General features: G+C 37.3%; 1 protein-coding gene across 1 annotated transcript; it reads right to left on the bottom strand.

Moving 5' to 3' along the window:
• Window positions 1-680: 680 nt before the first annotated feature.
• Window positions 681-19,729, bottom strand: LOC124502286 (C-type lectin domain family 1 member B-like). Its single transcript, XM_047066880.1, has 7 exons — window positions 19,622-19,729; window positions 17,689-17,780; window positions 15,852-15,947; window positions 6,109-6,222; window positions 5,347-5,498; window positions 2,026-2,132; window positions 681-1,616 (listed from the first exon to the last, which is right to left on the bottom strand). Exons 2-7 carry the CDS (start codon window positions 17,753-17,755, stop codon window positions 1,484-1,486), a joined length of 669 nt encoding a protein of 222 aa, XP_046922836.1. The 5' UTR covers window positions 17,756-17,780; window positions 19,622-19,729; the 3' UTR covers window positions 681-1,483.
• Between the last annotated feature and the right edge of the window lie 6,788 nt (window positions 19,730-26,517).

The raw sequence follows: 26,517 nt of genomic DNA, 5'->3' as shown, positions 1-26,517 counted from the left end.
TTGGTAGGGCACCTGGGTGGCTCAGTGGGTTAAGTGTCTGACTCCTGATTTCAGTCTAGGTTTTATCTCAGGGTCGTGAGTTCAAGTCCCACATTGGGCTCCACGTTGACATGGACCCCTACTTAAGAAAAAAATGATATTGATGAAAGAAGATAGATACTCAGATCAATGGAACAGGATAGAGAGTTTTGAAATAGATTCACAAATAAATGGTTGATTGATTTTTGACAAAAACGCCAATGATATTTCAGTAGGAGAACGCTGTTTTCAACAAGTGATACTAGAATAATTAGACATTTATATGCAAAAGTTTAAAGAAAGGAAACATGTCATATACAAAAATTAATTTGAAGTAGAGTGTCCAATTCACTGTAAACTTACAGCTTTTAGAGACCACATAGGAGAAAAAAATTCAACTTCAGGTAAATTGAAATTTTCATAGGACCAAAAACCCCTCAGAAGTCATGACTCAAAAAAAAATGATTACACTTTATCAAACTAAAACTCTGCCCTTCTTTTCTTCTAAAACTTCTAAGGACAATGTTAAGAGAATAAAAGATAAGAATGAGAGACTGCAAACAATATTCATAAAACACATGTCTGATAAAATATCAGTATCAAACATATAATGAACTTTCATTACTCATCAACAAGAAAACAATGAAATAACAGTAGGCAAAAATTTGAATCAATACTTTACCACAAAAGATACATGATTAACAAAAAAACACATGAAAATATGGCTATTCATTAGAAAAATACAAATTAAAACCACACTTAATTATGCTGTACCCTTACGAAACTGGTTTTAAAAACTGGCAGCATTAAACGTTGGAGGGATTCAAACAAATGGAATTTCATACCCTGCTGATAGGAATGCAAAATGGTACAGCCACTTTGCAAATGCAGTTTGTAGTTACCCACTGATGAGGAAATTATGACCCAGAAGTTTCAAGTTGCCAGAGGGCACATAGCTAACTGAGACTCAAATCTGATTCGAGATCCTATTGCTTTCTAGGATACAACACAGTCTTCCTCTTGAAAAGGAAGGAATCAAATAGAAATGCATATGCATTCATAGAGAATAATCTTTGTAATGACTGGTGGCATTGATTTCCAGACAAAACGTGCATGATGGTGACCGAAGTTTGCGGGATTCCTTCCTAAATCCGTGTGAGTTGTAGAAACAGTATGGAGAAGTTTCCTTCTTAATCCTCATCAGGAAAGCTGATACTCTCTTACTCCACCAACCTGTGCTCGTAACGTGGCTGTCTCCACGTGAAAGGGCAGAGGTGAGGGGTCTGATGTCGCTCACGCTGGTGCACCCAATATTCCAGCATCATCTCTGCCAGAGGCTGGCATATTGGTACAGGCCATAAAAAAGCAGAGACATTCTGAAATGAGAGAGGAAGACTCTAGGACTTTAAGAAGTCTGGTTCTTTACAAGAAAAAATATCGTCCTTGTCTTTTGTTATTGTTCCTATCATGAGGTAGCCACACAGGGAATTCTCTTCTCACAAGTAAAGGGCAGGAGTTTGTAACAGTCAGAAGCAATCATCCTCATTTTTGTCATACTTGCACAGTTTCCACCTTTTGTCTCTTTCCAGTCACTTATCCTGAAATAGGAACATATAAATGATGTGAAATATACGCGGATGTAGACAAAATAGAAAATATTGGTCCAAAATTAAGGTGATGTGTCTTTTCTTTCCTTGTAGAAACCGTCCTTTTACACCCTAGGCTATCCCAGAGTAACTGATAAAGAAGAAAGCATAAAGTTGGAAAGCCTCTCTCTCTCTCCACATACTCATTGCCTGAACATAAGTCCTTTGGAAGTGTGTGTGTGTGTGTGTGTGTGTGTGTGTGTGTGTGAGATCTCTGTGTGTGTGTGAGTACACATATATGTGTGTATGTATGTATGCCTATATATTTATGTGTGCATGTTTTTCCTATATACTTTCAGAAATGTAAATGCACATCTGTGATTATAGAACCTACTAGTTAGTATCTATTCTAGAAACTTACACTTGGAGAAAGGGATATGAGTTATCTTCCCATTTCCATGACATGCTGGTTCCTTTACGGGAGAGCCCAATCCAAGTGTACAAGTGCATCTGACTTCGAATGAAGTTCTGTAATAAAAGGAACATATTTTATGACCAAAATCTTTTTATGTTCCTGAATATAAGTAACAATCCTGTTATTATTATTATTTTATTGTAGTGCATAACATAAAACAGAAAATTAACTTCATCCCGATTCCATTTAAATTGTAAAATAATGAAATCTCAGTTATTGATATTTTATTAAATACCGAGGCATGAAAGAAGACTCTCTTCTCTTCACTATGTTTATTTTTTAATTTCTTTTCATAACTTATTCCTGTAGCTAAAAGATGAGTTCTGAACAAAGTCTGATTTTTACCTTGGAGTGCAGGTGTGATAGATATGGCATTTTTTTTTTTTTTACCAATGTTGTCTTATATTTTTGTTACACAAGCACCACATTTTATTTCTTGCAAAATGGGCATCTTGAGGAAGGAGTCCTTACCCCATCAGACGAGCATTTCTATAGCTGGCTGGAAACTACTTAGTAAGTATTAAATAATCGATATTCACCTTGTACTTTAATTTTTACAAAGCATTTGCACATGTATTGTCTTCCTTGATCTTCCTAATTGTATTGTAAGGAAAATGCAGTCTTTCACAGGGGGGTTATAATAGGTCACTCATTTCTTTTTTATTTATTTGAAAACAGTCGACACACAATTATTGATTTAAAGGGTACAGTAAGTATAGCAGTTCAACTTTCCACACGTTATGCTCTGCTCACTCCAGGTGTAGTTACCATGACAGCCAGTTTCATTGCCTACTCTCCACCTTTTCCAAGTGAGGAGACTGACGCTCTAGTTGATTTAGTCACACAAGACAACAAGTGAAAGGGGGTTAAATTGAGGGTTTCTGGCCGTACTTTCTATTTTTCTCCATTCTGCTTTAATTTTCACCCTCCGTTTTTATTTTTCTGTTTGTCTTCTACTCCTTTGGGAAGATGATGAAAGCTTAGTCACTCTACCCAGAGATGTGTGCATCTAAATACAAAGCTTTGGCATCAATTTCAGGGTTTGCGTATATATGGCATTAATTCTCAATGAAGAGAACCTGTAGGAAAGATACAGTTTCTAGATCCTGAAACTCATACTTGGACCCTCTGTATAACTGTGAACCCCAAGTTGAGATTTCTTTTGTCAACAGATGCATCACCTGTGGGTAAGTCAAGAGAGGATTAATGAATACATCTTTTACAACGTTCTGAAATTTCTGTAAGCCTATGGAAAGGCTGAAGATGTACTCAGTTACGGAATACACACTCATAGTTAAAGCCAGAGTTACACAGGCTAACACATCTCACATGTTTTCCAGTGCTTCTATAATAATTCTGGTTAGGATGAGTATAGTTATATAATTGTGAAAATGTGGTCACTATTCATGTATATTCTATAGTTCTCATCTAAGAAGATGATAATGTATTTTGTCACTTAATGTGCTTATTAATTTATGCTGAACAGATTTCACATTCACTCTTTTATCACTCTAACATCTTTTCAATATATTATATTTTTACATAAATTCTTTACCATCTCTGTAATCAAATTAGGATTTAAAAATTTATCCTATTGGTGTGTCTGGGTGGCTCAGCCGGTTGGGTGGCTGACTTTGGCTCAGGTCATGATCTCACAGTTCATGAGTTCAAGCTCCGTGTCAGGCTTTGTGCTGACACCTCGGAGTCTGAACCCTGCTTTGGATTCTGTGTCTCCCTCTCCTTCTGCCCTTCCCTTGCTCACGCTGTCTCTCTCTCAAAAATAAACATAAAAACATAAAATAAAAATAAAAATTTATCCTATTAATATTACAATTATAATTTTCTTTTTTTAAATCTGAGCTATAATGGACATATAAGATTATATTAGTTTCAAGTGTACAACACAATGATTCACTATTTGCTTGTATTAAGAAATGATCACAGTAAATCTAGTAAACACCCTTACCATACATGCAATTTTGTATTGGAGTACAAAGGAGATTAATTCAGACTCTACAAATGTCTTCTTTCTGGATTCCATATTTGCTTGGTTTTGTTGATGATTTTCAAGTTCTTTATATTTTTATAGCTGTTTTAGAGCAGTTGAAAGCCAAGTATATGGACAGTTGGACTAGTACCAAAAACCGAGTGATTTTTATAGTCAATCTATATTTGAGAGGATATTAAATGATTACCCTTAACTTAGAATGTTAATATATATTAGCTCTTTGGTAGAAATAATAGTAAATCATTTCAATATTCAAAGCAAGGCATAATGATAAGGATTATGAAACATTTAGTTTGGTTTTTTGGAAGCTAATATGAGTTAATGTAATATGAGTTGGAATGAAATGATCTTCAATTTAAAAAATTTTTTTTTCAACGCTTTTTATTTATTTTTGGGACAGAGAGAGACAGAGCATGAACGGGGGAGGGGCAGAGAGAGAGGGAGACACAGAATCGGAAACAGGCTCCAGGCTCCGAGCCATCAGGCCGGAGCCTGACGCGGGGCTCAAACTCATGGACCGCGAGATCGTGACCTGGCTGAAGTCGGACGCTTAACCGACTGCGCCACCCAGGCGCCCCTTCAATTTTAAATTTATATAGAGGTTTTCTTTTACATCAAGCTCAGTGACAATGCTATATTTCTTGATTTTGTTAGAGGTATAATGATTTTTCTCAGAGAGGCTGAAAATAAATTTCTATGAAATTGTTGGTATGGGATATAGAGTTATCTGTGATAAAGTAATATCCTTTAAAGGTAAATAATTTCTGTTTTTAAAGTTTATTTATTAATTTTTAGACACACACACACACACACAGAGCATGAGTGGGGGAGGGGCAGAGAAAGAAGGAGACAGAGAATCCCAAGCAGGCTCCCCACCTGCAGCACAGAGCCTGATGCAGGGCTTCAACTCACTAACTGTGAGATCATGACCTGAGAGAAATCAAGAGTCGGATGCTTAACCGACTGAGCCACCCAGGCGCCCCAAAGATAAATATTTTCTCATTGCTTCATGTGTGACTTTACATTTGCTATACTGTGGAAATTCTAACTGTGGATGAATCAGTTGAGTTACATGAACTTTTAACCTCATTTCAATTGGTATGTCTCACTTTAACATGACCACTGTCTGGATCCGAGTTAGCTGATGACTGTAAACTCTTCAAATCACTCGAATATTATTGAGCGCTAAGATTTAACCTACCTACAACTAAGGGCTAGACAAATACAGTGTGGGGTAGAAAACAGAACATATACATCACCAGTTCTTCTTCATCTTCTATCTTAACAAGTGTGGCGCCCATATTCTTGCAGATATTCTTACTGTCTTGAAAAGTGGTGAAATCACGTGAAAAATGGTAACATTTATCTCCACAACATGACCATTGAGTTTTACATATGTTCCTCTTGTGTCCTTGAAAACAAAAGATATCGCCCGGAGACCACTCGGTAAGTACCCTCATAGGCACCCTGGGGCTGAGTCCTAGTTATTCTAGGAACATTTATTCTATGAGACTGATGGGCTTTATTTCTGCTTTCTGAAAAGAGCCATGACTTGGGAAGAGGGTCACATATCTTACAAACATCCAAAAATCTCTAGGAAAACCTTCTAAAAAGATTGGCATTTTCCCTCACAACCGCTGCCAAAAGGACTTCACAGTGGAAAGTAACCTCTCTGTATTTTTCAGACAAGGAAAATCTGTAGGTACAAAGCTCATAGTAACATAGTACCTGACTACGTACCAGTATTAAGGGGTGTGATAATGATCAGAGAATATGGTAAGGGAGATCTACAGGGTTTTTTTTTGTAGAAAAAAAATACCATTTTGAGAGATGGTGATATAGTACATACTGAAAAATCTAAGCTCTGGGAAAGACTGAGTTTTTTCAGTTGAATAAGATTGAAAATGGGGCTCTAGTTCGTTTAATCTGTGAGAAAATCTAAGTGGGCAGAAAAGAAGAAGATTGAGGGAAATAGAGAAGAAACCTGTTGGTCTTATTCTTCAATCCATTCAGATTCATACCTGTGTTAAGTGGAAACTCTATGATAGTCGTGTTTTTAAATGTGGACTCGTCTTGCTGGGTCCTATTGTCCAGTGGAAGCTTCTGCGTTTCATTTGTCGTATGACCCTGGAAAACTTTATTTTATATCATTAGCTTGAGGGAAACCATATGGGACTGAATAAAAGACAACATTATAATTTTAATATGTTAGTTAACGTTCAGGACTAAGGACCATTCTTATTACTGTGCTTTTTTTTTGGCAACTCTTCTCTGCATATGATTTACAGACTTACACCTCATTTAGTGAAAATACATTAATGGATGACAAGACATCTTCCCACACCGTGATAAGTGAGAACAACAGCAACAGTGAGAAATGAAAAGTTTCTGCCTTCAAGGAACTCACTCACTATAATGGAGATAGTATGAGATTAGAGGACTTTATATGGTGGGTGATAGAGCAAAGGTAATGGCGAGCTACTCTTAGAATTCAGAAAAGGGTTGACTGGCTAAAGGTAGGTTCTAGAATAGTGTGACAGGTCAGCCAGACCTCACATATTAGTGTTCATCTTAAAGTTGCTTTTTGTCTATGGATCATGCAGAGATAGTAGAGTGAAAAAGGTAGACAATAAAATTCTAGATCTGTGCACTCAATTTTCTAAAGTAGACAAATGGTGACAAAATGATGCATTAACTTGGTTCAATTAGTCAGTACATCCAGAAGACATGCTGTGTATAAGGGATTTTAGGGGTATAAGGCTGTAAAGGAAAACAGAAAGCGCATCATAAAAAACCCCTTATATGGACGTTAAGTTATTAATATAAGAACGGCAGTCTAAATGTTTTTAAGTTCCACAATTCACTTGCGAAATATCAGTAATGTTCAATATTCTGCCAGTTATGTTAATGGCCTTAATTGTTATAACGACTGCTTCACTACCCCAGAACTTGTTACTCCTTGAGTGTCATTGATATGGGGGTTGTTTAGCTTTTGAGAGCCAGTTAAAAGGAAAGCCAAATAATCAGATTTTAAAACATCACTTGATTGCTAAGTAAAGGATGAGTACAAGTGCAAAGATATGGGAATCATGAAGAATAATTCAGAGGCACAATTTCTTTCCCAAATTTTCTTATGCTGCAATCCTACAACTATAACATTACTAACTCCATACTTGGCTGTTAGTCACTTTGAACTCAAAAGTTCTTATACAGCTCAATGTTTCTCATACAGAAACATTTTCTGAACAGTTCACTTCTGATTCTATCTAAGGAATATCCTTGCTATGCTACTATGATAAAAACTTCCCTGAACGGTTATGTGGTTTAGTTTTTATTATTTTTGTGTTTTGATTATAAAAGGATAAAAGCAATATTTGATTGTTTACAGTGCTACACAAACTGTTTGTAATACTTGATTATATGAATTCTTCGATATTTGTAACAACATAGAATGTTGGTCCTGGCCACGTGATAAAAGTACCTTGATGAATTTATTAATTTTGTTCAATAATATTTTTGGTTGTGGTTAGCCCTACATGTCCCACTTACTGCGGTATGCAAAGGGTGGTTTTCTACTAGAACCTTTAAAAATATTCATGATGAATGCTTACATTTTAATTTTTTAAATTTTTTTAAATTTTTTAAAACTGTTATTGAAATATTGTCGACACATAATTTCACGTTTTCAGGTGTTGACAATTCTATCCATTATGCTATGTTTACACAAGTGTAGTTACCATCTGGCACTTTGCAAAGCTAATATGATACCACTAACAACATTCTTTATGTTACACCTTTCATCCCCGTGACTTACTCCATAACTGGAAGCCTGTACCTTCCACTCCTCTTCACCCATTTTGCTCTCCACCTACCATCTTCCCCTTTGGGAACCGTGAGTTTGTTCTCTGTATTTATGGGTCTGTTTCTGTTTTTTGGTTGTGTGTACTTCTTTAAAAAATTCCACATATAAGTGAAATCATTTGGTATTTGTTTTTCTCCGACCGGTCTATTCCACTTAGCATAATACCCTCTAGGTCCAACTGTACTGTCATGAAAGGCAAGATCTTTTTCTCTTTTATGGCTGAATAACATTCAGGGGAATTCTTATGCACTGTTGCAGGGAATGGAAATTGGTAAATTACTGTGGAAAACAGTAGGCTCCTCAAGAGATAAACAATAGAAATACCATACATTCCAGTAATTCAAATACTGTATATTTATCCAAAGAAAATGAAAACACTAATTCAGAAAGATATATGCACCCTTATGTTTATAGCAGAATTATTTACAGTAGCTGAGAAATGGAATCAACCTCAGTGTCCACTGACAGATGAATGGATAAAAATATGGTGTGCATATGTAAAATGGAATATATTTTTAAATTAACATATATCAGAACGTCTTTTATTTTTATCATTTATTTATTTATTTTTAATGTTTATTTTTATTTTTGAGAGACAGAGTGCATGTGCGCATGTGAGTGAGGGAGAGGCAGAGAGAAAGACCGAGAATCTGAATCAGTCTCTGCACTGTCAGCGCAAAACCCGATGTGGGGCTTGAACCCACAAACTGTGAGATCATGACCTGAGCCTAAGTCAGATGCTCAACCGACTGGAGACACCCAGGCGCCCCTAGAACGTGTCTTTTAAAGAGAACAGTTTAATGCTTACACATTTTACTTATTTTTAAGGAGAAATAAATATATTTCAAAAAGTATATAAATTATTTTTAAAATAAAAAATACTCCTTTTAAAACTCAAACTCTTATTAAGAACTGCTTTTTAAACCCAATCGTTCATTTCTTTTCTTTTTTTATTGAAGTGTAATTAACATACAGTGTTACTTTAGTCTCAGATGCACAATATAATAATTCAACAACTATACATTAATCAGTGCTCATCAAGATAAGTTACTCTAAGTCTTTTTTTTATCTATTTGACCCATCTCCCAACCCACATCTTCTCTGGAAACCACCAGCTTGTTCTTTTTTATTTAAGGGTCTTTTTGTTCATCTCTTTTTTCTTCTGTTCGTTCATTTGTTTTGTTTCTTTAATTCCACATATCAGTGGAGCCATATGGTACTTGCCTTTCTCTGAACATTATACTCTCTAGGCTCTTCTATGTCATTGCAAATTATAAGGGTTCATTATTTTTTTTTGTTTTACATTTTTTAAAATTTATTTTTGAGAGAGAGACAGAGCACAAGTGGGGGAGAGGCAGAGAGAGAGAGAGGGAGACACAGAATCTGAAGCAGCCTCCAGGCTCCAAGCTGTCAGCACAGAGCTCGACGTGGGGCTCGAACCCACAAACCGGGAGATCATGACCTGAGCCAGAGTCAGACGCCCAACGGACCGAGCCACCCAGGTGCCCCAAGGGTTCATTATTTTTAACGGCTAGATAATATTTCCTTGTGTGTGTGTGTGTGTGTGTGTGTGTGTGTATACTATCTTTTCTTTATCCATTCCTCAGTTGATGGATACCTGAGCTGTTTCCATTTCTTGGTTATTGCTAATAATACTGCTCTTATAAATATAGGGGTAGGCACAGCTGGGTGCCTCAGTTGGTTAAGCACCTGACTTCGGCTCAGGTCATGATCTCATGGTTCATGAGTTCTGGTCTTGTGTCAGGCTCTGTACTGACAGCTCAGAGCCAGGAGCCTGCTTTGGATTCTGTGTCTCCCTCTCTCTCAAAAAAATAAATAAACATAAATATAGGGGCACCTGCATTCATTTGAATTAGTGTTTTGTATTTGTTACAAACCCCAGTCATTTATATGCTACATGAAAATTTTTGCTATATTTTTACTCACTTCATATAATTATATAAACAGTATTTTGTGTTAACTATTTTTCAACTTAAGTAAATTTACTTTAAAGGAAAAATTAATACCACCACCATAAATGGAGTCCTATATTTTTCACCACAATGAATTTCAAGTAACCTATAACTAGTAAAAAATAAATTATATCCATTGATCTTCAAATCGTTTCAAGTTAAGGATGCATGCACTATATTTTACTTATTTTATTTTTAAAAAATGTGTATTTATTTATTTTGAGAGAGAAGTGCCGGTGCATGTGAGTGGGGGAGGGCCATAGAGAGAGGGAGAGAGAGACTCCCATGCAGCCTCCATGCTGCCAGTGTGCAGAGCCTGATGTGGGGCTCAATGTAATGAACTGTGAGATGAGGACCGGAGCCGAAATCAAGAGTTGAATGATTAACTGATTTGAGCCACTCAGGTACCCCTATGCACTACATTTAAAAAAAATTTTTTTTAATGTTTATTTTTATTTTTGACAGAGAGAGAGACAGAGCATGAGCAGGGGACAGGCAGAGAGAGAGGGAGACACAGAATCTGAAGCAGGCTCCAGGCTCTGAGCTGTCAGCACAGAGCCCGACGTGGGGCTCGAACTCAGACTGTGAGATCATGACCTGAGCCGAAGTCCGACTGAGCCACCCAGGTGCCCCGTCTATGCACTACATTTTAAAATGATCATACTATGATGTATTTACTAAACTGAATTTGTGAAAAAACAATAAAATAAAAATAACGTTGGCATGAAACTCATCTCTCAGAGCTTGAAGAAAGAAAAAAGTGGAAAAAAAATGTAGCTTGGAAATTCTTCTAGGTGTTCATTAATGAATAAGGAATAAAAAACTTGCATCATGATATTGTGAGGCACTCTGATTATATCAGTTGAATCATGCTGAGGTTGTTTTTCACTCTTCTTTCTTTGTTCTTCACCCTTCTCTCTTTGCTGTATTTGTGTGAGATTGTTTGGATGTCTATTTCAATCCAGAAGATACTAGATAAGCATCCATTATGTGTAAGTTGTCATGAAAGGGGTTGTGTCTAAGGAATATAGAGGTTTTCAAAACTTCTAAAGAGTACATTAAAAATACACATAGAGGAGTGTTTCTGCCAGAATGGTGGCATGACTAGTTCCGTGGGACTGCTCCTTAGCAGAACAACCGTAATGAATGAAAACAATCATTAAAAAAATCAACCACTTGGGGTGCCTGGGTGGCTTACTTGGTTAAGTGTCTGACTTTGGCTCAGGTAGTGATCTCGTGGACCATGGGTTCGAGCCCTGTGTCAGGCTCTATGCTGACAGCTCAGAGCCTAGAGCCTGCTTTGGATTCTGCGTCTCCTTCTCTCTCTGCTTCTCCCCGCTTATACTCTGTCCCTTTCTCAAAAATAAATATACCTTTAAAAAAATCAACCACTTAAAGTCTTTGAAACTTGTGTTAAATATTTATTTAAGAAAATGAACTAAATCTTGATAAGAGCAGCGAGAGTCTTTGGCACTTGAGCTATGAACTGTAAAGCTTAAAATTATTTGGTTGAGGGGCGCCTGGGTGGCTCAGTCGGTTGAGCAGATGACTTCGGCTCAGGTCATGATCTTGCAGTTCGTGAATTCGAGTCCCGCATCAGGCTCTGTGCTGACAGCTCAGAGCCTGCGGTCTGCTTCCGATTCTGTGTCTCCCTCTCTCTCCGCCCCTTCCCCGCTCATGCTCTGTCTCTCTCTGTCTCTCAAAAATGAATAAACGTTAAAAAATTTTTTTTAATTATTTGGTTGAAATAAGATTATGATTCGTGGAAACAAAGGTAAGTAAGGAAGGAAATTTTAACATAAATCAGGAGTGAGTAAAAAAACTGCTAATGGTTTCTTGGCACTTGGATGACATGATCTGAATTTATTTGGCAGTTTCAGCAGGAATTTGAAAGTCTATTGACTTCAGAGTTAATTAGACGGCGACTGGAATAGTACAGAAGACATGTATTGATTGTATGAAACATTTATGAGAATAAACAATTTAAAAAGTAAATTTGAGCTGCCAACCGGAGACATGGAGGTAAAGCCAACAGGACTGGAGAGTTCATCGAGAGGAGGTGTCATAGAGGAGAGAGAAATTTTCTCTACACCCAGCACGATTGATCATAAATGAAACCTCAAAGGCAACCTTCCCTGGAAACATCCTGAATGCGATCCAGGCTTTAAGAGTAAAGCTTAGAGCATTTTTACTTTTGGCCTGGCTAGATTTTAATTCTTTTATCAACACAGAAAGGGATTTTCTGGTGTCTTCTATGCTTTTGTCAACCCAGCTAGTATTCTTATAATCGTGGTTTCAAATTCTAGTTCAGACATCCTACTTATATCTGTGTTGATTAAATCCCTGGCCATCATTTCTTCCTGTCCTTTCTTTTGCGGTGAGTTCCTCCATCTTGTCATTTTGGAGGATGAAAATAAAAAAAATAAAAAATTAAAATTGAAAAAGTAAGAACAAAACACACACACAAAAGCAAATGAAGGAGGCTAGTTCCTAGGTATGCTTTGGTCTGCTCATTGAAGAAGGCTATATAGAATAGAGAAAAAGAGAAAGAAAATATAAGTCAAATAAATTAAAAAATTAAATGATAAAATAGAATAAAATAAAAAAATAAAAGTCAATTAAAAAAATAAAATAAAAATAAAGAATTTCCTCTTTCTGTATCCAAGAAAGAGAAAGGAAAAAAAAAAACAAATAAAAAAGAAAACAGTGTAAACAAAAACAGAAACAAAGAAAATGAGCAGATAAATGAACCAGTAAACAGAATGACCACTCGATTGAAGTCATGTCCCATTTCCCCTAGTTCAGTTTCCAGAACTAAAACTGCAGCACATTGTAGTTTGTAGACTATAAGCAGGTGGAAGGGATTTTTGCTGGTCTTCTGGGGGATGTGCCTAAAGGGCACAGGTGGGCAGGGCTTGGTGTTATGACTCAGTTCTCCACTTGGTGGCTCTGCTTTACTTACTGGGGTCCATCTGTGTGCGCACCATTTCACTAGAAGTGAAAATGGCTTCACCAAGCTTCATAATCTCTGGTGCAGGAACCACATGCCCTCACCGACCTGCAATCAAGCACACCTCCCCTTTGACTCAGGCCTCTGTCTGATCCTTGCGTCTATCCTGTTCACGTCCAAGTTGTCTGCCTGCCAGCCAGCACCTCCCTCCAGAGTTTTATCTCAGAGGGGGCTGTGTTTCAAAACCCTGAACTTCAGAGACCCCTGTGGCTTGGACCCAAGCCAACTCTCTGGGGGAGTGTCTCACCAAGCGATGGCCGGGCACCGGCTCATCCCAGAAAAATGCTCCCGTGATCACACAGTGGCAGAGTCCCAGAGTTTATGGCAAATCACAACACTCAGCCCACACTGGGTTTTGCTGCCCTCCAGTGTCTTTGTTCCAATATCAGTAAATGCGGCTACTCTCCACAGGGTCTGCTTGGACTTTTGCCTGTAGGAAGACCGCATGGCCTCTACCAAATGCACTCCAATCAGAGGAACCACTTTTCCCCCTGTGGAACATGGATCCCTCAGATAGTGCTGCCTGCTCCTAGGGATTTGTCCTACTTCCTCATCAGACACTGCCAGGCACTGAGCTCAAGACTTCAGACTTATACTCCACTGTTTATAGGATCCTGGCAGTATTGAAACCCTCTCCTTTCTCCCTGTCAGTGGTTTGGGGGGACAGTCCCCTACAAGTGTTTTCACCCTTTCACTCACTCTCTCTTTCTCTCCAACTACTTTTGGGAGGAGTGCTTTTCTTGCATGATCCTGATGTGCTGCATTCTCTCCCTTTCTCTTTCTCTCTCTCTGTCCTCTCTCCTTGAAAATGGCTCCTTATCCTTGGCTCCATGGCTTTTCACTCCTCCAGTTCACCTCTCTGCACCACATACCTGCCAAGTTCTCTGGCTCTAATTACTCAGATTGTTGCATTCATTAATCCTCAAATCAGTTTCCTAGGTGTTCAAAATGATTTGATGCTGTATGACAAAGCTTTAATAGTCATCAAGACAGTATGGTACTGGCACAAGAACAGACACTCAGATCAATGGAACAAAATAGGACCAGAAATGGACCCACAAATGTATGGTCAACTAATCTTCGACCAAGCAGGAAAGAATATCTGATGGAAAAAAGGCAGTCTCTTCAGCAAATTGTGTTGGGAAAACTGGACAGTGACGTGCAGAAAAATGAACCTGGACCACTTTTCTTACACCATACACAAAAATAAACTCAAAATCAATATAAGACTTAAATGTAAGACAGGAGACCATCAAAATCCTAGAGGAGAAAACAGGCAGCAACCTCTTTGACCTCAGCCACAGGAACTTCTTATTAGACATTATTCCAGATGCAAGGGGAACAAAAGCAAAAATGAACTATTGGGACCTCATCAAAATAAAAAGCTTCTGCACAGCAAAGGAAACAATCAGCAAAACAAAAAGGCAAGTGACGGAATGGGAGAAGATATTTGCAAATGACATGTCAGATAAAGGGTTAGTATCCAAAATCTATAAAGAACTTATCAAATTCAACACTCAAAAAGCAAATAATCCAGTGAAGAAATGGACGAGAGACATGAACAGACACTTTTCCAAAGAAGACATCCAGATGGCCTACAGACACATGAAAAGATGCTCCATATCACTCATCATCAGGGAAATACAAATCAAAACCACAATGAGATACCACCTCACCTGTCAGAATGGCTTACATTAACAACTCAGGCAACAACAGATGTTGGCAAGGATGCAGAGAAAGAGGATCACTTTTACACTGCTGGTGGGAATGCAAACTGGAGCAGCCACTCTGGAGAACAGTATGGAGGTTCTTCAAAAAATTAAAAATAGAACTACCCTACGACCCAGCAATTGTACTATTAGCTATTTATCCAAAGGATACAAAAATGCTGATTCAAAGGTGCACATGTACTCCAAAGTTTATAGCAATACTATCAACAATACCTACGTCATGGAAGGACTCCAAATGTCCACTGACTGACACATGGGTAAAGGAGAGGCAGTGTATATATACAATGGAATATTACTCAGCCATCAAAAAGAATGATATCTTGCCATTTACAACAATGTGGATGAACTACAATGTAGGACGCTCGGTGAAATCAGTCAGGCAGAGAAAGATAAATACCATAAGATTTCACTCATATGTGGAATTTAAGAAACAAAACAGATGAACATAGGGGAAGGGAAAGAAAAATAAGGTGAAAACAGAGAGGGAGACAAACTATAAGAGACTTGTAAATACAAAGACCAAACTGAGGGTTGCTGGGCAGGTGTTGAGTGGGGGGATGGGCTAAATGGGTGATGGGCATGAAGGCGGGCACTTGTTGGGATGAGCACTGGGTGTTATTTATACATACGAGATGAATCACTAAATTCTACTCCTGAAACCATTATTACACTATGTGTTAACTAACTTGGATTTAAATAAAATTAAAACAACAACAACGACGACAGAAAAAAAACTAAAAAGAGTAAAGGATACATCAGAAGCTTCTGAGGAATTTTGTAAATGGCCAAGTAGTTACATTAGTGGTGAAGGTAGAACGATTTCCTGGGTAGAACTAGAGATCATAGCTATGGAACCCCCAGAAGAAGAAAAGCAGTAAAAATAGTAATTCCTGGGGTATTGTTAGGAATGGCTAGTGGTTCAGTCAGTTGAGTGTCTGACTCTAGATATTGGCTCAGGTCATGATCTCATAGTTTGTGGGATCGAGCCCCACTTCAGGATCTGTGCTCAGAGCACAGAGCCTGCTTGGGATTCTCTCTCTCCCTCTCTCTCACTCTGCCCCTCCTCTGCACGCGCGCGCTCTCTCTCTCTCTCTCAAAATAAATGAATATTTAAAAAATTCTGTAAAAGAAATAGTAATTCTTAAAGCAGGAGATATTCGGTTCAGGGCACAGATCCTGATTAACTTACCAATGGATCCCAAGACTGCAGTTGTTACAAGGAGAAGGAAACAGAGGATTCCAAGAATCACTACAGCGAGACACCAGACGAATGGCACTGAAGGCCCTGGCCAGAGAGAAAGTGAGACACTGAGGAGGTCAGCATAAAAAAAAGACTGAATTAAAGACCAGGATTTTGAGGGAGACTTTCCCGTAAATTCAAGGCCCTAACTCTTGAACGTCCTCAAACTGGGAATTATAAGTTGAGGAGAACATTGATCAGTCGGAAACAATTGTGAACCAAGAGTAACACGTCTGGGTTCTCGTCCCTACTCTGTTACCAAGTATTTCTTAGGGAAGTCACTTATTCTCACTTTATTAAAAAAAATCCCCTGATTTATCTCAATGGTTTAGGGATTCAGAGTGGAATATTAGATCTATACACTTGTTTTAAAAATGTAAAAATGCTTCTAAAATATATCACTTTCATACATAAAAGTAGAAATCCCTTTTATTGACCCACAATCAGAAGATATTTATTAGTTTGTAATATCATATGTTTTCATACATACATAAACATCCGCAGTTTCCTCACTGGAGTCTCACTACTGTTCTCATCATTAGGAACAACCATTGCCATTACGTAGAAGAAATCGTAGGGGCGCCTGGGTGGCTTAGTTTGTTAAGCCTCCGGCTTCAACTCAAGTCATGATCTTACAGTTTGTGAGTTACAGCCGTACGTGGGGCTCCTGAAGCCTGGAGCCTGCCTCGGATTCTGTGTCTCCCTCTCTCTCTGCCCCTCCCCTGCTTGCTCTCTCTCTCTCTCTCTCTCCCTCTCAAAAATAAATAAACATTAAAAAAAGAAGAAACTATAATCAGAGACGTGAATCAAATAATGTTAATCAAGTGTTATTTCTTGAAACATCATAGAATGAGTCAGTAGTGACATCAGGAGATTCAGATGTTTCCAAACTGAAAAGAAATAATTTCCATCCTTGCCTCAGTAATGAATGTATGGCTATGGCACCCACATGACTTTAATTCTCTGGAATATACTAACCACGGGTATCGGTTTTTCAACACGGCTTTTTCTTTAGAGTATAAGACACAGTTGAAGCAATCTTGTGAAAGTGGGTAAGCTGACTCTTGGCACAGTGGTTTTTGTTTTATGTTACTTGAATCACATACACATAGGCTAAGCAATGGGAAGCTAGGTCCTCTACGGGCACTTTACCTTTTTCTATAGAAGATTCCATTCTCATTACCTTTGTCTGATTGGAACTTGAAGTGTAAGTTTTCACTTTTGAGTAAACTGGGATGTGGTCACCACTTCATATTCTTATTATTTCTGAGAAAGCATGTAAGTTATGAATGCATGAAGAGTGTTGGCAGGATAGGGTGTTTCCCAAATAAAGGAGATCGATGGAATTGTTTTCTGCTTACGAGGTAAAGTCCATCAGGTAAGTCTTTTAAATGACAGAATCTTGAAAATAAGGTAGACATAATGTGTCATATGCTAAATTATAATGGACTTCTTTAGAAGAAATGCTTAACAAGGAACAGAAAATAATATCAGAATTCAGTAAGGCGGGGGGACTGGGTGGCTCAGTCGGTTGAGCACCCAACTCTCAGTTTCAACTCAGGTCATACTCTCACAGTTTTGTGAGTTCGAGCCCCACGTTGGACTCAACAATGACGGTGTGGATTCTGCTCGGGATTCTCTCTCTCCCTTTCTGTATCCCTCCTTCGCTCCCATTGTCTCTGTCTCTCTCAAAATAAATATAAACTTTAAAAAAATTTTTTAAAAATCCAAAAGGATTTATATTAAAAAAAAAAGAATTCAGTAAGGATTGGGGAAAAATACTCACTTTTTTTTGGCATCTGCTTCTTAGGAGGATGTTTGATATCCATATATGTTGTATGTGTTTCATTCATCTCTGAGAAATTTTAGGATACAATTCTAAAAGACACAAAAATTGGCAGTTTTTTTTTTAAAGTAAGTTTTGAGGTTCTGCCCATGGGTTTTCTATAGACCACTGAAATTAGTGTTTCGTGCCATTTAACTGCTAATGCATGATTTTACCTTTGCAATTTTCTTCCAAGAAAGCTTTTTGCCTCAGATTATTTTTTTTATCACTTATCAGCATCTCTCTTTGTTCATATTTATTTATTTATTTATTTGCATCTATCTTTAGATGCTTAGGTAATTGTCATTTTGCTTGCCACTTGTAATTTTCCAAATGTGGTGTTAAATTAATTTTAAAAGATCAACACTGTCACAATCCTTGAAATATTTACACTACACTTAAAAATTGTTCCTACCCAGAATAATACACAGAAAATTTGTATGCATCATTTGTATTGTAAAGATAATGTTACATAATAGGTTATTTTAAAACTTCTCCCTCATGATCTTTCCTGATATGTATTTTTTTCAATTTATCTTTACTCTTTCTGTTTTATGGCTCAAAGGCAATTCACTTCCAGCAGTCTCCTAAAGGCTTATTGTCACCTCTTGTAATGTGATGTTGGAAATGAATGCCCTACAATTAGGACAATTTGGTTTAGTCGTCATCCAGTGGGTGTGTTGTGTTATTTCCATAATATTTGAAAGCATAAGCTAAAAGCAACCAGTTCTCCTTGCAAATTTTTGAAGAATTAATGAATTTGTTTCAAGTATTTTTTTTTATGTCTATTTATTTTGGAAAGAGAGACGGAGTGCAAGCGAGGGAGGGACAGAGAGAGAGGGAGACAAAATCCAAAGCAGGCTCCAGGCACTGAGCTGTTAGCACAGAGCCCGATGTGGGGCTCAAACCCACGAACCTGAGCTGAAGCCGGAGGCTTAACCAACTGAGCCACCCAGGCACTCCTGTTTCAAGTATTTTAAAATCAAACAAAGAAATTTATATGAACTAAACTCCTGATTCCATAAAAACCTTAACATTTCTTATCATGACCGGTTTGCCAGCGTACCATCAAATTAAACACTTTTTACGTATTTTAATTTTTCAGAGAATTATGCTTCGTTGTTATCTTTTATAATATAATTAGATATATATAGGTGTCTGTATGTTCATAGTATTCAGTTGATGACATTTAATAATTTCCAACGTGATAACTTCTCCCAAAAACTTATGATCACAGAGAAAAGTATTTATAATGCTTTACATATGTTTGCCAAGTCTGGAGTATATCAGAATGTGGAAGCCCTATCACATAAATAAGCAAAGACAAGATGTGGATATGAAAGAGAGAAACATTGATTAAATAATTAGTTATTCATATCCTACCTTCATCGATGTGCTCTTTTGCTCCATTAACTCACGTGGTTAATCCAAGAGATAAATTGAAATATTTGCCTGGAAAACTATAGTTGTATTCGATGGTAAACCATGAAAAATTACCGGAGATACTCCCCTTGAAAAGCAATTGTAAAATCTGAACTGGTTGGCTCGTGTGCTGCAAGGCTAGATTTACTGGACTGCTTTTTAAAATTTCTATTCTTCGTGGGGCGCCTGGGTGGCTCAGTCAGTTAAGCATCGGTCTTCGGCTCAGGTCATGATCTCACGGTTCATGAGTTTGAGCCCTGTGTCTGGCTCTGTGCTGACAGCTTGGAGCCTGGAGTCTGCTTCAGATTCTGTGTCTCCCTCTCTGTTCCTCCCCTGCTCTCTCTCTCTCTCTCTCTCTCAAATATAAAATTAAAAAAAATTCTATTCTTTGTAATCTCTATACACAATCAAGTGGCCCTAGTAACAGTGAGATGTGCTGAGAGCAACAGCTATAGATAAGAGTTGGTGATACCTGTGTTAGTGCGGTGAGCTTCTGCTGGCACTGGAGTCCGATCCAAACAGAAGAGGTGAGCCCCAGTGGGCAAATGGAATAGATTCTTCTGGGCTCTACGTACCCTCTGCTCTGGTGACCCAATAGGCTTCGGTGTTTGTCAGCTACATGTGAACATGTCAGAACACAGTTCATATTTGAACTTCTGTCTTCTCATTTGAATCTTTGATTACGGAAATAGGCGGTTGTTTTTTTTTTTCAGCAGAGAAGATAAAAGGGCAAAATAATTTAAAGGGCCATGCCCATTTTGCACAAAATCCAAACACATCATTGTTAAAAAAAACAAAAGGCCACTATCACCACTAGACCATCACCAACAAATACTAAGCTTCTAAACCTATCTCTATTACAGACACAAACCTTTGGGGTTGCATTTAAAATTTTTTTTAACGTTTATTTATTTTTGAGACAGAGAGAGAAAGAGCATGAATGGGGGAGGGTCAGAGAGAGGGAGACACAGAATCTGAAATAGGCTCCAGGCTCTGAGCTGTCAGCACAGAGCCCGACGCGGGGCTCGAACTCACGAACTGTGAGATCGTGACCTGAGCCCAAGTCGGATGCTTAACTGACTGAGCCACCCAGGCGCCCCAAACCTTTGGGGTTCTAAATAGAAACTCTGCTTAACAAGACATTGAAATCTACCTTCTAAACTAGCATAGTATCAATTACGTGAAATTCCATGAACACTAATAGTCCATCATTCCTCACATTTATCTGGAAGAGATTTTGAATAATAAATTCTCAAGTCTTAAGGCAGATTGAGAGCCATTCAATCCCTGGTTCCTTTAAAAGACATCTCAATTCAATTGCTTTATGTTTTCAAACTCCCCCCCCCCATTTCATGGTATCTTTGCAGTCTGCTTTTCAGTTGTTCCAGCATAAACACAGAGCATACTTGCACTAATTTTCAAGTCTTAATGATTTTTGGTGCCCTTCCCCTCGAGTCTGTAATTATAAAGAACAGAAATATGTTCGCTTCCTCCTTTGTAGTCTGAGGCAACATTCCCTACGATATTAAAAACAGGCGTTTACAGAAGTGTTCAAACAGAATGAGCGCAATCAGAGGATAAATGGGGCAGCCTGGGAAAGAGTAATCCTATTTCTACTCTGTCTATATGTTCCTTTTGGTTTTCTAACAGCCATTTCTCATGTTTGTCCTGCTCTCCCCAACCTCTAAAGATGTCACAACAGCCATCACACAAGCTGAGCACTCAACACCATTGTGATTGCAATATTAGACCCTGAAGCTATTTGCTTAAGGCTTTAGTTGCCCACATTTGTAAATTCATCAAATGTTTCCATTCTTCTTAGTTACTCCTCCTCTTAATCAAAAAGTCAATTCTCTGTCCCACTTGTTGATCATTGTCTTTTCATTACTGCACCTTTTTATAGCATTTTATCTTTTTTCAACCAATAATATACAGTCATAATTATTTTCATCACACAGCACATGTGCCCCATTACTTCCAAAACTTTCACTGATTCTTTTTTTTACTTTTATTTATTTATTTTGAGAGAGAGAGAGAGAGAGAGAGAGAAAGAGAGAGAGCATGAGCAGGGGAGGGGCAGAGAGAGGGACTGAGAGTTCCAAACAGGCTCCGTGCTCTTAGCACGGATCCCGAGGTGGGCCTCGAACTCAAGAACTGTGAGATCACCCATGAACCAAAATCAAGAGCTGATACTTCACTGACTGAGCCACCACTATTTCTTTAAACTTTCACATCCAACATAGTTCTCTTAGTCTTTCCTATGATTATGCTTTACCTTACAAATTGCTTTCTCAAAGTTTTAAGTATCAATTCACCCAGGTTACTGAACACTTTATAAGAAGTCAGCACTGTGCTAAGCACTTTGCGGGTGTTATCACAATCCTGAAATAGTTTGAAGTTTCTAAAAAACAAATCACATTTGCTATTACTAGGTAATGATAAAAGCAATAGGCATTGTTAGCTTTTTGTCGGTTTTCTTTTTTGTCTTCATTTCAAGAATATACACAAGTAGAGAAACACAAAACAATCCTAAACTTAGAGTCCACTCAAGAACCTGTTATTTCATACAAGCCTCAGGTAGCTGTTGAATAGCATTAAGAACCGAAAAAGAAGCTCAAAGAAATCAACGTTTAAAATATGGAAAAGAGGAGACTCTTAAGAAAATATTAACATTGGAACACAATATTTGTCATCTCCAAAGCATACTTATTCTTAAAATTAATCAGTGGTATTACATTTTTCAAAATCTTTATGCTTTATTTCTCTGATTATAAAAATTAAGACTCAGTTTCATATTTTCTGACTTCCCTTATACACTAAATACGGTGCAAGCTTTTTTACTTTTGTGTTATTTAGTATTTGAATAACATGAGCTAATTGGTTATAGCCATTAGTAGTAAATATTTTGCTTTTTGAAGAAAGAAGTATTTCTTACTATGTAAGTAGAGTACAAACAAAATTTTAACAAGACAATAACCACTCAATAAAACATTTAATTATTAAGCAAACAGACCTTTATTATGACCTTTTGCAAAATTATTGATAGCTTTTATATCTTCTATTTTCTTCCAATGACTAGCAGGGCTAAGTGTTACATGTTTTTGTACAAGAGTATTCCTTAAGTGTTTTTTTTTTTAAATCAGTTGTTTATTTTATAATAATTTTAGATTTACAGAAAGGTTACATAGTACAGTTTCCTTACAGTCCTCACCCAGTTTCCATAATGTAATCCTTTGTTACCACAATCAAAACCCAAAGTACTCAACCTTGATACATCGCTAATGAAGAATCTCCAGACTGTGTTTGAATTTCATCACTTCTTCCATTAATATCCTTTTTGTTTTTAAAGCTTCATTTGAGGCTACAACATGACATTTAGTCACCATGTCTACTTTGAACTGTGACACTTGCCATCTTTTCTTGTCGTTAGGTTGCACGTAAATGTCTCTCAATTTTGTTTTTCTGATATTTTTTCACATGTTCAGACTGGAGTTATGAGTTTCTAGAATGGCAGTTCCAAAGGCGAAATCAAATCTCACCACAGATACATGTTATCCACATGATATCACTGTGGATATTAACCTTATTGCTTGAGTAATTTAGTGTTTGCCAGATGTTCCCACTGTAAAGTTACCCTTGTCTGCCTTTCCTTTGTAAAAGGTCGTCGAGTTCTGTCCACTCCAGGTGGGGTTAAACATGTTGAAGAGGAGTATTTGAAACGTTTCCCTGAAGATTTGTCTTTCTCCCCTTTATTCCTTTTTATTAAATCATTTATAATAGCACAGGCTCACAGATATTAATTTTCTACTTCACTTATGATTGAGTGCTGCTTTATTTATTTTGTGGCTTACATTGTTTCAGTTTTGGCCATTGGGAAGTTTTTCAGGTTGGCTCCTTTATGTATTCCTTTGACATGCCCCAAACTTTTTTTTTTTTTTAAGAGAGAAAGAGAGAGAGAGAGAGAGAGAGAGAGAGAGAGTCTCAAGCAGGCTACACAACCTTGATCTCACCACCCTGAGATCATGACCTGAGCTGAAATCAAGAGTCAGATGTTTGGGGCACCTGGGTGGCTCAGTCGCTGAAGCATCCGACTTTGGCTCAGGTCACGATCTCTCGGCTCGTGAGTTTAAGCCCTGCATCAGGCTTTTTGCTGACAGCTCAGCCTGGAGCCTGCTTTGGATTCAGTGTCTCCCTCTCTCTCTGCCCCTCCCCCACTTGAGCCTGTGTCTCTCTTTCCAAAAAATAAATAAACATGAAAAAAAAAAAGAGTAAGATGCTTAACTGACTTAAGCCACCCAGGCACTCCATGACCCAATCTTTACTTACATATACATATATATACACACATACATATACATACATATACACATATATATATATATGTCTTTTAAGTCTTTTAAGAGTATAATATGAGAGGAAAATAGCTGGGCAAGGTAGCCTATTAATTAGTTGTTTGAGAATAATTTTCTAAGCAGTGAAACTTGAATAATAATCTCAAAAATTTGTTCAGGGTTGTTTTGCTATGTATGTACGTATATGTGAGTAGGAGGAATTCATGTTAAGAGCAGCTCCAGTGTGTTAGACGTAACCTTAACGATACGGATTTGTTTGCAGTCTTTGTTTAACAAATTATACTTCTTAAGTTTGAGTAAAACCAACAAAAAGGATATGAGTGATATCTATAAGATTTTGAGATTAAATTTAGTGTTAAAATGCAAATAATAAGTGAAAAGTGTCCTCAGAGACCGTGTCACTTGTATTGTATTGATCTTATATACGTACGATGCTTTCTCGAGGTCGCAAGATCAGAATTATTATGTTTTTTACTGCATACATATCTAGCCAGTATCCTGTTTTGTATATGTTTTCTGAATTAAAACGTTGCAGGGCATTTCAGAGAATGATTTACCAAATCAATTTAGTTTCTTCTCTTCAGAAAGAGGTATCCACAAATTGTTATAAATTTGTTTTCACCGGAAATATCATTTTGAAGTTGAAAGTTCATGTATGTTTCTTTACCAAAGTGATGTGATGCTCTACTATTTTTCTCTTCAACACTGATGTACTACTTTACTAAGGGTACTGTCATCTTACGGTGTCCCTGGAGAAAATGGCAACGTGGTCTGGCAAAATCTCTTTTAACTTTGGAAAGCTGAATCATCTGTCTCATACTTTACCTCAATAGAAGCAAACCAAAAATATGACAGTCAAAGTTCCTAATTGGATGTTTAAATATTTTGCTGATAAAGACAAAAATTGGCCTTAGGTACATGTTAAAGCATTTTAGCTATTTTCATAGTACAATAAGGACTAATTTCAAACATAGCCTTGACATGTTTTTGTCTCCCTCATTCAAAGTTGAAGGTTTGAACTGCCTTTTCCTGGTCATACCACAACAAAGTCAGTGACAGTGGTCTAAGTCTATTAATTTCAACATGTTTAGTCTACTTACCATTATTAAATATTTTTAAGTGCCTTCAAATGACACAGAGAGGATAAACATGCACATTAAGAGTGCATTTGTAATTTATGAAGGTAGATTTGAAGTGAAGCATTATCTCGAAATGCATTCTACTTTTAAAATTTTAAACGGTTGAAGGAGTTTCAGTTAATTGACTTAATACTGTATAAAAATGGCTATTTTACCTGATGGATTAAAATATCCCATGTCTTGGAGCGCCTGGGTGGCTCAGTCGGTTAAGCCTCCGACTTCAGCTCAGGTCACGATCTCGCGGTCCGTGAGTTCGAGCCCTGCGTCGGGCTCTGGGCTGATGGCTCAGAGCCTGGAGCCTGCTTCCGATTCTGTGTCTCCCGCTCTCTCTGCCCCTCTCCCGTTCATGCTCTGTCTCTCTCTGTCTCAAAAATAAAATAAGCTTAAAAAAAAAAAGCAAAAAAAAAATATCCCATGTCTTGTCTTACGTGAGAGCTAGTAACCATTTGGACAGAATTGAATTATCTCTATGTTGGTCGGCTCAGAATGTGAGTCTTGTGATTCCATTTCTTCTTTCTCCATGTCCAACACTATAGCCCTAGGTTTTCTTTCTCCAAGGATACGTTCTAAGAATTGGTCTATAATCCCCCCTCCTCCTTTTGCTTTTGTTTTATGGACCTCTGCAAAGTCTGCATGCCTATTAGCTAATTTACAGAACAGGATCCATTTTGCATGGAACTATCAAGATGTAGATGGCAATCTAAGTCAGACACGTTGGCTGATCATAGGCGCATGTTGATGTAGAACCACTCTTAACTATAGTAACGTCTAAGGCAAAACAATTTTGAGGCTATTTCCCCTTTTTTACTTCGTGAAATGATGAAGGTTTTAAGATTGTGTGATATTAGCCTTCCAATAAACTGTAAAATTACCTTAGCAGTTTGCTTAAAACCTAGGATAATTGTAGTAATAAGAGATTACAAGGACAACAACAACAAAATAGTTCTAAATATCCTGAAGAAAAAGCAACATTTATCTGATATTTATTAGTAATTTCTTTAATATTTTCAGTTAAACTATCCTTAGATATTAACTTTGTATTAAATAATATTAAATACTAAGTATTAAAATCTTAAGAAAGGTTTTATAAATCTTTTAATTAGATGTATAATAAATAGATATTAAATAGATATAAATATATATAAAATAAGATATAAATAGATATAAAAATATTTTATAAATCTTTTTAATTAGATGTATAAATAAATAGAGATTAAATAGATATAAATAGATATAGATATAAATAGATATAAAAATATTTTATAAATCTTTTTAATTAGATGTATAAATACATCTTCTCTGATGGATTTATAGGAGAATTTGACTGGCTTCCCGGTCACTTCATGGACAATGGAAAATTATACCTTCCTTTCCTTAATAATGACATTAAATAAAACCTACAGGCCAAATGTCCTTTCCTTACAGTGAGGAAGTGAAATATCTACTGAAGTGTGATGTGAAACATTGAATATGCTTTTACTGCTTTCCCACGTTTTTTTTTTTTTTTTTTTTTTGAATGCAAACTTTTTCTTTTAGAATTAACCTTAGGTCTGTTTCACAGCCCACATTCTCGGTGGTAAGACATGAATAAATGATTTAAACACAACGGCCAGGTAGAAAAACAGTAACAAAACATTGACATTGGAATTGTCCCCAGGAAGAGAGCTTGACCTTGGGTGAGAGGATTCTCCTCAGAGCAGCCCAATTCCTGATAGGACCGCACCCGTGTGCGTCTACCTCTCAGATTGCTTTACCTACAGCGTCCTGAGTAACGTCTTCCGTCCTGAAGGGGAGATCTAGATGGTTCGGTACAACATTTGTGGCAGGTAGCAAGCCTATCCTTCTGCCACCATTTCTTTTTTTTTCTTTTTTTTTTT

This window comes from Lynx rufus, unplaced genomic scaffold (assembly GCF_022079265.1).
Source record: "Lynx rufus isolate CCGP_SWC_20201006 ecotype Redwood Valley unplaced genomic scaffold, mLynRuf1.p SCAF_7, whole genome shotgun sequence".
In the NCBI taxonomy this organism is placed as follows: domain Eukaryota; kingdom Metazoa; phylum Chordata; class Mammalia; order Carnivora; family Felidae; genus Lynx; species Lynx rufus.
The sequence above is the reverse complement of the archived record's forward strand: the minus strand, read 5'-3'. Positions and strand labels throughout refer to the sequence as shown.